This window comes from Trachypithecus francoisi, unplaced genomic scaffold, assembly GCF_009764315.1.
Source record: "Trachypithecus francoisi isolate TF-2019V2 unplaced genomic scaffold, Tfra_2.0 Lachesis_group5, whole genome shotgun sequence".
Lineage (NCBI taxonomy): Eukaryota > Metazoa > Chordata > Mammalia > Primates > Cercopithecidae > Trachypithecus > Trachypithecus francoisi.
In genome coordinates this window covers 120,170,643-120,186,244 of record NW_022681470.1, presented here as the reverse complement: position 1 = coordinate 120,186,244, position 15,602 = coordinate 120,170,643, and the positions used below count along the sequence as shown (strand labels likewise).

Below are 15,602 nucleotides of genomic sequence, written 5' to 3'. Positions count from 1 at the left end.
GAGATTTTGGGTTCATGGCATGTGGCCATTGATTTGGGAAATGGATTCTTTTCTATTCCAATTAGAAAGAAGATCAGAGATAGTTTGCATTCATGTGACGTGAATAATATTCAACTGCAGCTTTGATCCAGGGCTATGCTGACCCTCTTACTTTTATCACAACATAATCTGAAGATATTTGGATCATCTTGAAATTTCACTACAAGTCATATTGATTCATTCCATCAGTGACATTATGCCGACTGGATAGTACTCTAGAAAACTTCATAAGACACATGCAAGATAAACACTATGAAGATTTATTGACCTCTCACTTTGATGTAGTTTGTATGGATCTAGTGGTCTGGTGAACACCAGACTATCCCCTCCAAATTAAAAGACACATCTTGCATCCCTTATCACAAAGAAGGAAGCTCAGTGTGTGGTAGGCATCTTTCAGTTATGGGTATATAAGATAACACACTATACACCTAGAAATACCACTAGCTTTCAGTGGGGTCCAGAGCAGGAAAAAGCTGTCCACTAAAGCAAGGCTGTGGTGCAAGCAGTTCTGTCATTCGGGCCCCAAAGTTGCTGGAAATGTCAGAGGTGGAACTTACCAAATCACAAATTAGAGCAGGCCCAGCTGCTGTTCATCATAATGGTTTTTCTGAGGTTAAGCCCACGTATGACCAGAGGGCATGAGTATACAGTACATCACTCTCCATAGTTGCACAAGTGTTTATTTCTCAGCTCACACCTATGGCCACGTAAGTAGTCTCACACGACCAACTATTGGAGGAGGAAAAAGCATAAGCTTGGTTTGTCAATGATTGGTCTCAGTATGTGTGTGCAAGCTGACCATAAACAGTGACTGTATTATAAGTACAATCCGAGTTGGCCTTGAAAGTGGAGAGAGAGAAATTCCCAATGGGCAGAGCTGTTACAAGTATACTGAGTCATCCACTTTGTGTGAAAGGAGAAGTGGCCTGAAACAAAAATATGTGAAAAATCCTGGATAGTGGAAAATGGCCTTAGTTATCTGTTAAGGGGGCTGGAAGGAAAAGGACTAGAAGACTGAAGACAAGGAAGTCTCAGGTAGATATATGGAGGCAGAGGAAATATAAAGTGGGCATAAAGTGCAAAGATTTTTGTATCACACATTAACCCTCACTCGCACACATCCACCAGCAAAGAGGGACTGACCAACTAATTATTTAACATTATTTGGCCAGTTGATGTTAGCTAGTCTTTGTCATTGGCCACCCTGCAACCAGCACAAGAAGCGCTATTGTGGCAGAGACGGAAGCTACGTATAGGTCAACAGCATGGACTTCTTACCAGGTTCAATATAGCTATGGCCTCTTTTGAATATTCAAACTTTCAGTGGCATAGACCAATGTGCCTACCCCTAATAAGGCAATACAGCACTGTTCCCCAAGGAGGACAACCAGTAACTTGGTGTGGAGTCAACTACCTTGGGCCCCTTCCACGCAAGTAGTTGATTTGCCACCAAATCCACTATTAAATTCTGGAAGAGCCAGAATTTCATTCTCACAGAGATAAATACTGGTTCTGGGAATGCAAAATCTCAGCTAGTACCACTCTCTAGGGGGCTTACAGTTCCTGACCTCTAGGGCTGGACTCTCAAAAACACAGCATTTGAGCAGGGAACCCACTTCAAAGAAGGAGACACAGGAGTGAGCCCATGAATATGTTTTCTTCTCTCATACCACATCATCCAGAAGTAGCTGATCTCATAGACCCCGTTGGTTTCAATGATGAATTCTATCAAATATTTAAGGTAGAAATAATATAAATCTTTCTTTTTTTTTAATGGAGACAGGTTCTCACTCTGTTGCCCAGGCTGGAGTGCAGTGGCTCTGATCATAGCTCACTGCAGTCTCAAACTCCTGAGCTTAAGGGATCCTCCTGCCTCAGCCTCCCAAGTGCCTGGTACTATAGACATGTGCTACCACACCATGCTAACTTTTAAAAAATTATTATTATTATTATTATTATTTTGGAGACAGAGTCTTGCTCCGTCACCCAGGTTGGAATGCAGTGGTGCGATCTCGGCTCACTGCAACCTCCGCCTACCGAGTTCAAGGAATTCTCATGCCTCAGCCTCCCAAATAGTTGAGATTACACATGTGCACCACCATGTCTCACTAATTTTTGTATGTGCATTTTTGTATTTGTAGAGATGGGGTTTTGCCATGTTGGCCAGGCTGGTCTTGAACTCCTGGCCTCAAGTGATTGCCTTCCTCGGCCTCCCAAAGTGCTGGGATTACAGGTGTAAGCCACCACACCCAGTCTTAAAAATTATTTTGTATAGACAGGGTCTCACTATGTTCCTCAGGCTGGTCTCAAACTCATGAGCTCAAGTGATTCTCCCACCTCGGCCTCCCAAAGTGCAGGTATTATAGGTGTGAGCCACCATGCCCAGTTGAAATAATACAAATATAACGCAAACATTTTTTCTTTCTTTTAGACAGATTATTGCTTTGTTGCCCAGGCTGCAGTGCAGTGGCACAATCATAACTCACTGCAGCCTCAAACTCCTGGGCTCAAGGAATCCTTCCACTTCAGCCTCCTGAGTAGCTGGGACTGCAGGTGCATGCCACCATGTCTGGCTAATTTTCAAATTTTTTGTAGGGACAGATTATTGCTATGTTGACCAGGCTGGTCTCAAGCTCCTGGACTCAAGTGATCCTCCTGCTTCAGACTCCCTCAGACTGGGATTACAGGCATAAGCCACCATGCCCAGCCTGCAAACTTCTTAAAAAATATAGGAGAAGGGAACTGCCCCAAATTTCCTTCACGAGGCCAGAATCATATTGACATCAAAGCCTGTCAAAGAAATTTTAAAAACAGATAATAAAACAAATAAATAAAAAATTACAGATGAGTATTCCTCATGAACACAGATGCAAAAATTCTGAACAAAATATTAGTACATCAAATTTAGCAATGACTTAAATGGATAATATATTATTACCAAGTAGAGCTTATCTTAAGAATGAAAGCTTAGTTCAAGGTCTTCTTGAAACCAATCAGTGTAATTCACACATAAAAGAAAAACAGAGAAAACTATGATACTTATATTCAATATATGCAGAAAAAGCATTTGACAAAATAGAACATCCATTCGTAATTAGAAACCTTTGCAAAGGAAGAATAGAATAGAAACAAAATGCTTTAATTTCATAAACGGTGGCTATGAAAAACTTACAGATAATATTATGCACTTTTTTTGTTATTTAGTTTTTATTTCATAGTTACAGACTTAACTCTGCAATCCAGCTAGGCATAGAAAGGGAATAAGGAAAAGACAGAACTCAAAGGGAACTGCAGTGAGAGTACAAAGATTATAGGACACTGAAGCATATGGGGTGGAGGGGTGCTCTCCTTAGCTACAGAAGGATTGGTCTGTTGGTTAAGATAAAACACAAGTCAAACTTATTAGAGTTGTCCACAGTCAGCAATGGTGATCTTCTTGCTGGTCTTGCCATTCCTGGACCCAGAGCACTCCATGGCCTCCACAATATTCATGCCTTCTTTCACCTTGCCAAAGACCACATGTGTGCCATCCAACCACTCAATCTTGGCAGTGCAGATGAAAAACTGGGAACCGTTTGTGTTGGGTCCAGCATTTACTGTGGACAAGATGCCAGGACCTGTATGCTTGAGGATGAAGTTCTCATCATCAAATTTCTCCCCGTAGATGGACTTGCCATCAATGCCATAATGACGTGTGAAGTCACCACCCTGACACATAAATTCTGAAATAATTCGGTGAAAGCAGGAACCCTTATAACCAAATCCTTTCTCTACAGTGCTCAGAGCATGAAAGTTTTCTGTTGATTTTGGAAATTTGCCTGCAAACAGCTTGAAGGAGATGAGGCCTAAGGACTGGCTGTTGATAGCGGTGTCAAAGAACACAGAGGAATTGACCATCGTGGGTAGTACTGGGCTCCTGGCAGTGGTGGTGTCTGCAAAACCACCATTATAGTTATTGATGAAATATTGAATGCAAACTGGGCACAGTGGCTAATACTTGTAAACTCAACACTTTGGGAGGCCAACACAGGAGGATTGCTTAAGGCCAGGGATTCAAGACCAGCCTGAGCAACATGCAGAGCCTCCCATCTCTCCAAAAAAAAATACAAAAATTAGCCAGGTGTGGTGACATATGCCTGTAGTTCAAGCTACTCAGGAGGCTGAGGCAGGAGGATCACTTGAGCCTAGGAGTTTGATGTTATGGTGATATATGATTGTGCCACTGTACTCCAGCCTGGGCAACAGAGCAAGATCCTGTCTTAAGAAATAATAATAAAAAGAAATATTAAATTATTTCACTGTAAGTCTTGAAAGAAAGCAAGAAAGTTTGCTTTCTTTACTTATTGTTTAACACTGCACTGGAGACACTAGCCAATACCATAAGGCAAGAAAAAGAAATAAAATGCACGTGATTGCAAAGGGAGAAGTGAAACTGTCTTTACTTGGAGACAACATGATTTGTTATATAAAAAACCTTGTTTACAAAAATGTTACATTTGGAAATCTGCTTGTCATTTTCTTACAAATTTATACATCAAACTATAATCTAACAATTATAATCCCAGGTATTTATACAAAAGAAATAAAAATACATGTCCACAAAAAGACTTGCACAAGAAATTTATGGCAGTCTTATACAGAAAATCTAAAAAATGAGAATCAACACCAATGTGCAGCAACAGGAAAATGGAGAAACAAATTATGCTACATGAAATACTAATCAGTAATAAAAAGGAATGAACTACCATTAACGGAAATAACATAAATGAATAAAAAAAGCATTATGTTTAGTGACAGAAAGCAGATATAAAGAGTACATACTCTATGATTCCATTTGTATAAAGCTCTAGAACAGACTCTGGATGGAGTAAAGTGGCATGGGAATGAACCACAAAGGACCAGGAGAGCCTGAGATTATGGAAATGTTTGGCATGGTGGTTAAATGGGTGTATACAACTGTCGAAACTCAATGGAACATATGGAATCTGTACATTTTGTTCCATTTAAATTTTAACCTTGAACTCCTGGGCTCAAGTGATCCTCTTGAGTAGCTGGGATTATAAGTGCAAGCCATGATGCCTAGCCCTGATTATCTACTGTTTACTTATTGATACATACAACAACAGGGATGTATCTCAGAAACATTACGTTGAGCAAAAGAAGTCGGACACCAAAAAATACGTTACATGATTTTATTTATAGGAGGTTTAATTATACACAAAACTAATCTACATTGATAGAAATCAAAACAGTGGTTGCTTACAGAGGGTGGGGTTTGGCTGCAAGCGAGATTATCTGCGGTGCTGGAAATATTCTATATCTTGATTGTGGTGTTGGTGACATGGTATAATATGGTATAAACACGTGTCAAAACTCACCAAACTGTATACTTATAATCTGTGTGTTTTTACTACATGTACATTTTCATTGAATATATTTTTATGAAGAAAGTAACATAAGTTGGCATCCATGCAAAAATGACCTGCTGTGGCAAATGAGCATTTGCATATCTTCCTGCAGGAAATGACAACAGTATTAGTCTTTTAAACAAGTGATTTTTCATCCATCTCTATCTAGAAAATAACAATTATGTCATCTAGGCTAGCAATCTCCTAAAAATCTACTCACTCCTAGAAATCTACTTCATAGAGGTGAAACCACTAGACTGTAAGGTCATTTGAACAATAATGTTTACTGAGACAGAGTTAGTAACAACAAAAAGAACTGGGGATAAATGAACGTTCATTGGTTGAGGAACAGCTGAATAAATTATGGTATATCTGCCCCCATGGAACAGGATACACTCATTTAAATGATGAAATGGAATTATACTGGTTTGAGTGAGAAAAAGATATACAGTTGACAGTAGAGCAACACAGGTTTGAACTGTGTGGGTCCACTTATACGTGTGTGTGTGTGTGTGTGTTTTCAATAAAAGTTACACCAAGGGAGTGCCTTCCTCTCCTGCCTCCCCTTCCACCTCCTCCACCTTCTCTGCCTCTGCTACCTCTGAGACAGCAAGGCCAACCCCTCATCTTCCTCTCCTCAGTCTACTCATTATGAAGACAATGAGGGATGAAGACCTTTATGGTGGTTGACTTTTACTTAATGAATAGTAAATATATTTCTCTTCCTTATGACTTTCTTAATAACATGTTCATTTCTCTAGCTTTCTTTACTGTAAGAATACATATATAATCCATATAACATACAAAATATGTATTAATCAACTGTCTATGTTATCATTAAGGCTTCTGGTCAACAGTAGGTTACTAGTAATTCAGTTTTGGGGTAGTCAAAACTATTATAAGTAGATTTTTTTCTTTTTTCTTTTTATATTTTTCTGGTGGTGGTGATATACATGGATTTTTGACTGTGCAGAGGGTTGGTGTCCCTAGCTCCTGAGTTGTTCAAGGGTCAATTGTACATAGTAATTTAATTTTTGCAAAACAAAGATAAAAGAATGCCACATATGTGTATGCACATAAATCTTATGTCTACCTATTTAGAATTCTGTGGTCGGAAACATATGGCGTTCCTGACATAAATTACCTTACGTGGGAGCAGTTGCTGATGTAGTGGAGAGGGAGAAAGAGGAAGAAAGAGAAAGAACAATGCAAAAAGTCTTCACTGAAAGAAAAGCATGCTTTTGATATTACATTGCTGTATGTCTGCAAAACAAATTTATATGGTTATATTTGTAAAGACATCTATTAATTATCTGTTTATTATTTCACCATGGAAATTATATTCTCACCATGGAAATTAAGTACTTTTTAAGCATGTTTATACTAGGTACCAAAGAGTATTCTACGTGGTTTCAAATAATAATTAATTTAATCATTCCAACAGCCCTCTGCGGCAGGTCTGGTTAGTGTCTGTATTTCAAAGATAAGGAAACTGAGGCACAGAAGAGGTTATCACAGTCACATAGTTGGTAAGCAGCAAGTCAGGGATTTGAGTGCAGGCATTCTGGGTCCAGAGTCTATGAGCTTAACTACTACATTATGCCCCTTCTCTTTTTAATAAAAAGTAAACCAGCCATCTCCAGTCTCCACTGCTTAACTCTGTCCCGTATCTTGCCATTGCACTTGGAAGCCAGTTCTAATTCCTCTGGTAGTCTTTAAGGCCCGTGACATCTGGCCTCTGCCAAGCTCTCTAGGCACCCAGCCTCACTGACCTCTGTCTCTTTTTTGATTGGCCTGTTCTGCATCTTGTTCCCTTGACTTTTCCTCAGGACACCTTATAACTGACTCTGTCACATCCTTCAGATCTCAGTGTAATGCCCCTTCCTTGAGGGCGCTTCCCTAACCACCTAAGGAAGTTTCCTTACACCTCTCCTTTCTTTCTCTTTTTTTCTTTTTCTTTTGAGATGGAGTCTCATTCTGTCACCCAGGCTGGAGTGCAGTGGCACGATCTCAGCTCACTGCAACCTCCATCTCCTGGGCTTAAGGGATCCTTAAGCCTTAGCCTCCTGAGTAGCAGGGATGACAGGCATGCACCACCACGCCCAGTTTTATAAAAATTTTTTTGTAGAGATGGGGTTTTGCCATGTTGCTTAGACTGGTCTGAAACTCCTGAACTCAAGTGACCTGCCCACCTCAGCCTCCCAAAATGTTGGGATTACAGGCGTGAGCCACCACACCCGGCCTCCCCTACACCTATCATAACAAACCCTTTGTCTTCTTCATAGTACGGAATGCAGCCTGTACTTACTTGTGTCATTTGCTTACTGTGTATCTATCTCCTCTATACAGTATAAGCCCCAGGGGCCAGGGTCTTTTTAAGTCTTGGCCTCCACTGTATCCCCAGCACTTGCCATAGTGCTTGGTTAATAACGGGTACAGAAGAATTTTTTTTTAAATAAATAAATAAATGAATGAAAGGCAATACTGAAAGGTGAGGAAGGGTTTGGTTCTAAAATCAGACAGATCAGAGTTTGACTCAATCCTCTGAGCTTGGCAGATTTGTGAAACCTCTTGAAACATGTATTGTCATCTGTGAAAGTGAGATAATAATAGTATCTACCTCAAAGAGTTGTTGTGAGGATTAAGTGAGATAAATTATCTACCATGCACATAGTAACCCCTAATGCATCATAGCTGCTATTATTACAGCCATCAGTATCATCATTCTCAGGCTGCTTCACAGGCCATTGTCCAGCCTGTGGGGTGACAGACCTTGGATCAGATCCTACCACTTTTCCAATCAGCTCAGGCTTGGCAGGTAGGACTTGGGCAATAACTTCTAGCTGAGCCTGTGTGTGGAGCAGGCACGTGATTGTCATGCCCGTAATAATGTTGAAAGCCAGGAACAATTTCTAGAGAGCCACTTTCTCCTCATCCCTTGCTTTTCCTAGCCTTCTTTCAGTTCCCTTCCCTTTCTTGGTATTGCTTTTAATACTGCCTGAATTAAGCCAGTCCTCTGCTTAGCTTCCTTTCTGCCATTGGAAAGCATCTTTGGGAGTGTAAGGGATTCTGTTCCTTCAGTTGATAGAGTGTGCTTCGCAGAGACAAGTATTTGAGGTTGTGTTAAGATAAGTTAACCAGACTTTGAAGGAAACACTCAGTGGCTTAATCATAGCACAGAGATGATAACCTCATGGTTTTCTCTTCTTCCTGGGTCTCAGGAAGCGATGGCTACTCCACCCTTCCCAGCGGTTGCTGGCAGAAAACATTGATGTCGATTAGCATATAGGGTATATACAAAGAGACAGATGGAAAAGAAAATGCAAATAGGAGCTAAGATATTTTCACAGTGGAAACCAATTGGAAACTGGAAAATAAGAGACGATGGCCTCAGGAGGTCTTGAATGCTTTATGTTTATTCAAGGTGAGGGGCAGAAGCTATTCCTTCTCTCAAAATGAGCCAGAGAAGGCTTCCTGGAAAAGTACCGAATTATCCAGTTGGCCATGGGTGCCAACTCCTAGAGACTTCCTGCTTCCTACTTTTTTGAACTCATTTGTAGTATTCTGAGCATATTGTTTTTTATATGTGATGCTGTCCTCTCTTCCAGGAATAGTTTTTCTATTCTGTGTTCCTTTTAACTGCCTTACTAACTCCTGTAACTTTTCTATGACTAATCTCAGTACCTAGCACAGTGCCTGACACATTATAGTCATTTCCTAAATGTTTGCTGAATGAATGATGGGTATCCAGAAAGAAAAAAAAGTTAAATGTTGGGTGCATACAAATCTTTGGAATCAACTATCCCAAAAGATGCTAGGTGTGTTGGCTCACACCTGTAATCCTAGCACTTTGGGAAGCTGTGTTGGGAGGACTGCTTGAGGCCAGGACTTCCAGACCAGCTTGGTCAGCAACTAGACCTTATCATTACAAACAATAAAATAATTAGCTGGGCTTGGAGGCACGCACCTGTAATCCCAGATACTCGGGGGACTGAAAGAGGAAGGATTACTTGAGCCTAAGAGTTTGAGGCTGCAATAAACTATGATTGATAGTGGCACTGCACTCTAGCCTGTGCAACAGAGAAGACTCTATCTCTTAAAAAAATTATCCCAGAAGATTATATAAGTTAACTAAGGAAATATGTCAAAAGAAAGGCTAGACACAGTCTTGGGGGATAGTGGCATCCTGGGTGACAGAGGAGAGCTTGAGCTGGCAGGGATTTGAGGGGATAGGAAACTGGAGGTTGTGTCCTGCACAGAGACTCTGGTAGAGGGAAAGTTAACAGGCTCTGATATCCAGCACTCCTTTTACTAGCTGCAAAGTTAAGCTGTACTCATCATTCAGTGGTGGCTGAAAGTAGCACCTGAAGAAGTTCTTGGGCTTGCCTCAGTGGGACATCTTTAAAAGGAGCACCAATTGTTCTCTTTTCTGAGATGGTTTCAGTGAAGTCAAGGTTGAATGGAAGGACACATACTGACCACTAAATCTCTTTCAACCCTTTGTTGTTATCTGATGGTAGGATTTAAAATTTACATGTACTGAATATTCATATATGCAATCAGTCTTAGATTATCCCAGGGCAGAGTACATATATTGATTGGGTTAGTGGCCCATCACAATCATTTTTGATTTCAAGCTCTTGTTAAGATAATTACAGACTCTGTTAATTAATTCCTTTGTTGAAATTATAACTGTCAGTGATTATTCTGACATGGAGTTAATGCAAGGATGCTTTTCTCTTGCAAAGCAGTGTTTCCCCTCTCCTTTCCACTGACTGGCATGGAAGAAGAAAGGAGGCAAACAACACCTTTATGTATTAGTCTGAAGAGAATGCTGTTTAGGAGAAGCACATGGCACAGTGGAAAGGAGACAGACTAGGTGTCTGTCGTTCATTTAACAGTTATTGAGCTCAATAATATTAGCAATAATAACTACTGAGTTCAATAACTCAATAAGTACAATAAGTATGGGCTAGGTGCCTTGGGTTCAAATCCGAGCTCAGTCACTTACTAGCTATGTGATATAGGGTGACTGACCATCCCAGTTTGCTCAGGACTGTCCTGGTTTTAGCAATGAAAGTCCTGCGGTCTGGGAACCCCCTCAACCCCCTCAACCCTGGACTAACTGGGACAGTTGACCGCCCCAGTAAGTCACCTGCACTTATCTATAAAACAGGAAAATTTCTTTGATGTGAGGGTGTGAGGGTCAAATGAAATAATGTGAAAGAACTTTGTAAATTATAAACTGTTATATAGACATAAAATACATATCGTTTGTCTTGTTTTCTTGTCTCAGATACATGTAGCAAAAAGCTTGGCCATAGAACTGAATTTGACACTAGAGCTAAGGCAGGTACTGAGGGATGGGAGACCCCTGGAATCATCAAGCTCTGGGCAAGTTTCCATCTGACTGCAAAGTTTGGTGCCTGAAGGGACAGCATATTGCATCAGAATCCAGCAGACAAATTGAAAAGAGATACAAACAAGCTGGCAGTGGGCTTCTGGTGTGTTCTCAAGCACAATTGTCTGCAAGTAGGCACCAGGGCAACAGCCATAGGCCTGATAACTTAGGAATCTCTTTGGCAGGGGAGTGGCAAGAGCAACCCAGGTGTTCTAGCAAAGGGACCTGGAGTATTGGGACGATACCTGTAATAGCATTAACAGGACCAAAACAGGTACCAAGACAGAGCCCTGTTATCAGACCAAGACCCAAGGCTGAGGATGGATCCTTAGTCAAGATGACCCAAAGCTGGGCCCCAGAACGTGAGGCTGAGGCTGGAGGTAGGAAGAAGTGTCTGTGAGAGAAAGATGGGGTAAGAAAAGTGTATTTTACAACTTGACTGCAGATAGATCTTAACTGCTTGGTTTTACTATCTTTTCACAGTTTGATGTTTTAGAAGAGCTGATTACACACTCCCAACTCTGTCTTTGTATCACTTTTTAAAAACTGTCTTCTCATTACTTTTCTGTTTATTTTAAAAATGATATTCAGCACATTTTTTTTCTTTCAAAGAATTCTTACCATGTGCCACATCTGGGGAACAGCGAACAAACGCCTGCCACGTGCTAGGTCATGAGCTCACATCACTGTGAAGCAGGTATTATTTCTCCCATTTTATACACAGGGAAATAAGGTTCAGAGAAGTCAGCTAACTAACATAAGTTTACACAGTCAGTCATGAAGTTGGGATTTGAACTCACTTCTGATTTATGCAAAAGCCCACAGTAATTCCATTCTGGGATCCAGCTTCTCAGCTGGAGTCCTCAAAGAATGAGTGAGATAATGCATCACTCATTCAGGTTTTCACTCTGACTACACTTGGGTTACTTGTTTTTCTTATAAGCATGTATTGTCTCCCTCATTTACCGAACCCACCATGATTATAAACTTCTCATTTTGATCCAAATCATCATCAATCCAGAAAGTCCTTGGAGTCAGTACCACTTGCAGTGCTGGTCTGCAGACTGTTTGTTACGCGTTCATGAAGATAACGGACTTGGGCCAGAATGTAAAACAAATACTTCACTAAGCACACCGTTCAGTAGGACTGACTTTTTTTTCCCCTTAAAGCAAGACTTTTTTTGATGAAGCAGTAAGTGCCTTGACTTTACATTCTGGCACCAGTTCTTCATCTCATAACAGATCAGGAAAAACAGTTGGAGGACAGACATTGGTCCAGAAGTTGGCATTTGCCCAAGGACAACACTTTGAATAATGCTGCCGAAGTTAACATCCCCTCTCCTTCCTACCCCTTGCTGCCGTCAACTGTGGATCATCGCACCAACCTCTCAGATGGTCTCTCTGCTTCCAGTATTTCTCCTCTAATGCGTTCTCCACTCCATTGCCAGAGAAATCTCTCTAACTTGCAAACTTGTTTGTGACACTTGCCTACTTAAAATCCTTCAATGGCCCCCACTTTCTCCTAAAGTCCAAACTCCTCCACAGGGGACCTGGCTCTGCTGACCCTCGCCAACTTTATTTCCCTCTAGGTTCCAGTTTTGCTGAGTCCTGAGTAGTTGCATATGCGAGCCACGTTCTCACATCACGACTTCGTATGTGCTGTTCTGCAGTTCCTGTTGCTCTCTGGCCCTCTTCTCTCCCTCCTCGACCCATCTCACACACCGGCATTCTCTTGGCCTGGCTAATCTCTACTGATCCTTTAAACAAGGAACTTCCAGGGGATATTAGAATAGAGGTGGGATTTGGAAGATTTTATTGTTTCAAATTTAGAAGTTGAATAGGTGGAGACGAGCAGGGAAGACGGTGCAGTAGGGATTAGGGAGCAGAATGACGGAGATCCTTTAGAAGGCTGTTGCCAGACCTGTGGTGAAAATTGCCTGGGAGTGAGGCAAGGAAAATAAGGATGTGGTATGGAGAAAAACTTCCCCCCAAAGCAGTATTGGTGGCCCCAGACAATCAATCACAGGTGGAGTGATTGATTCTGAGCAAAGAGTTAATGCAACATGGTAAACAGAGACAGTTCCTACTGACAAACTCTTCTGGGGGGTGCCAAAGGCCTTGGTAGACTTGGAAGAAGGACTTCCCACTTTGGCTGCTGAAGTACTCCTGTCTCTGAAGGGCTTGAAAGCACTGCTATTAAGCAAGGAATGGCTACTGCTAGCCTGGGAAAATGGTGGTGGGCTTGGCAAGTTGTGGGAGGCAGTTAAATGGTATCCATCCCCTCCTCCCACACACTGAGTTTGGAGGTTGTGAACGCCAAGGATGTCAGCTTTAAAAACATTTGACAGCCCTGGGGAGAGTCTCTGGTTCTTCCTTATCCATGACAGGCAAGGCAGACCACAGGTCACAGTTTCTCCCTGGCCTCTGTTAGCCTCTGATAAGCAAAACCTTCAGTAGGAAGAGATTGTTCTACTTTTTTACTTAGATATAGTAAAATGTGTGCCTTTTTCCTACTTCTGGGAAGCTAAGATTTATTAAAATCTGCAAATTGCCTCCTTCAAGTAAACATTATATAAAAGGGTCCTGGTTTCCTAGTGGGAGTTTAGTTTGTAGGCTAGTTCTACAAAGGGATAAATAGGGGTTTGTCCATTTTGTGTTCTCCTAATGCTCTATAAAGATTAACTCATTAATCCTCAGCCTCCTTGTGAGGATTGTTATCCCTCTTTTTCAGCCGTGGAATCGGGACGAAGTGCTGCACGGAGGGGCCTTGCCCAAGGCTACGCAGCTGGTGGATGGGGAAATCAGGCGCTTGTCGGCGGCCTCGCAGGCAGCTTTCCCTCTGAGGGAAGGTGGTGCCTCTGGCCTCTGAGGAGGTAGCTGGGACAGCCTGAAATGAGCTGCTGAAAGCCTGAAGCTCCAGAAAGACAAAAAACAAGCAATACACAGTGATGTGGGTGTCACTCGCTGAGGATGTGCGATAACACACACACTGCCCGGGTTGAAGTGAAATGAATAATGCCAATAACATTGTGAGGGAATGCTTCAGTGCCTGAAATGTACAGTGCACGAATGGTTCCCAAGATTTGTCATATTTTAATGCTATTGCCTTATGTTTGTTCGGTGCTTTCCAGTTTTGAAAGTGCTTTCACATGTTTAATCATTTGCTCACAATAATTCTTCAAAGCAAATAGGTAGATATGGGTGGAATGACATCTCCCCCTTCCCAAATTCATGTGTTGAAACTCTAAGCCCCAGTACTTCCGAATGTGATTGTACTGGTGTGTCGGGAATTGGTTGGTTCCTTTCAGTGGATTCTTGGTCTCACTGACTTCAAGAATTAAGCTGCGAATGCTCACGGTATTAAAGTTCTTAAAGATGGTGTGTCCCGAGTTTGTTCCTTCAGATGTGTCCAGAGTTTTTTCCCTCTGGGGGGTTCGTGGTCTCGCTGACTTCAGGAGTGAAACCGCACACCTTCGCAGTGAGAGTTACAGCGCTTAAAGGTGGCGTGTCCAGAGTTGTTCATTCCTCCTGGTGGGTTCGTGGTCTCACTGGCTTCAGGAGTGAAACTGCAGATCTTTGCGGTGAGTGTTACAGCTCATAAAGGTGGGGCCCCTGGAGTTGTTCGTTTCTCCAGGTGGGTTTGTGGCCTCGCTGGCTTCAGGAGTGAAGCTGCAGATCTTCACAGTGAGTGTTACAGCTCATAAAGGCAGTGGGGACCCAAAGAATGAGCAGCAGCAAGATTTATTGCAAAGAGTGAAAGAACAAAGCTTCCACCCCCTGGAAGGGGACCCCAGTGGGTTGCCATGAGGCCTCAGGCTGCCAGCATTTATTCCCTTATTTGGCTCCACCCACATCCTGCTAATTGGTCTATTTTACAGAGAGCTGATTGGTCCATTTTACAGAATGCTGATTGGTCCGTTTTTAGAGATTGCTGATTGGTGCATTTACAAACCTTTAGACACAGAGCGCTGATTGGTGCATTTTTACAGAGTACTGATTGGTGTGTTTACAAACCTTTAGCTAGACACAGAGCACTGATTGGTGCATTTACAATCCTTTAGCTAGACAGAAAATTTCTCCAAGTCCCCACCCCACCTAGAAGCCCAGTCCGCTTCACCTTTCATTGGGACACAGGGCGTTTAAAGACATGAATAAGCTAAAATGAGGCCCTTAGGGTGGTCCTAATTCAATCTGACTGGTCCTTAGAAGAAGAGGAAATGAGAACACACAGATAGACAGCAGGGTTGCCAACATACAGAGGAAAGGCCATGTGAGGACACAGCAAGGAGGTGGCCATCTCCAAACCAAGGAGAGAGGAGAAATCAAACCTGCTGACACCTTGATCTTGGACTTCCAGCTTCCAGAGCTATAAGAAATAAATTTCTGTTGTTTAAACCACTCAGTCTGTGGTCTTTTGTTATGGCAGTCCTAGCAAACTAATATAATAGACCATTTTGGAACACCTTTAAACATGTTATAAATAGTCATTTCTAACTAGAAAATATTAGTCCCATAACAATTAGTTACATAATTTCCATATTGTCTCAGTAATAATATTATTAAAGATGACTCACACCTACTGAGCCTTCACCGTGTGCCAGACACTATGTAAATGTCCTGCTTCATTTAATCTTCATAAAATGCCTCTAAATAAACAAATGGGGAAGAAGAAATAGCTCTTCCTTACAGTAGAATTTCAATTAATACTTGTAGAAGGAATCAGAAAAATAGAAGATTAATATTTGGCAAAC

The 15,602-nt window shown here is 41.7% G+C and overlaps 1 protein-coding gene and 1 long non-coding RNA gene across 2 annotated transcripts in view; one reads left to right on the top strand and one right to left on the bottom strand.

The window, feature by feature from the left end:
* LOC117075391 overlaps positions 1–14,226 on the top strand; it is a 34,006-nt gene extending 19,780 nt beyond the window's left edge. The window contains exon 3 of the long non-coding RNA XR_004433979.1: positions 10,747–14,226. This is a non-coding gene — a long non-coding RNA (uncharacterized LOC117075391). The remainder of the gene's footprint in view (positions 1–10,746) is intronic.
* Positions 3,415–4,053, bottom strand: LOC117075390 (peptidyl-prolyl cis-trans isomerase A-like). The gene has a single exon (XM_033197701.1). The coding sequence runs from the start codon at positions 3,937–3,939 to the stop codon at positions 3,445–3,447; it is 495 nt and encodes a 164-aa protein (XP_033053592.1). The 5' UTR covers positions 3,940–4,053; the 3' UTR covers positions 3,415–3,444.
* Positions 14,227–15,602: the final 1,376 nt, after the last annotated feature.

Coding starts and splice junctions, on each gene's coding strand:
- LOC117075390 (XM_033197701.1), bottom strand. CDS start 3,939: ATGGTCAATTCCTCTGTGTTCTTTGACACCGCTATCAACAGCCAGTCC.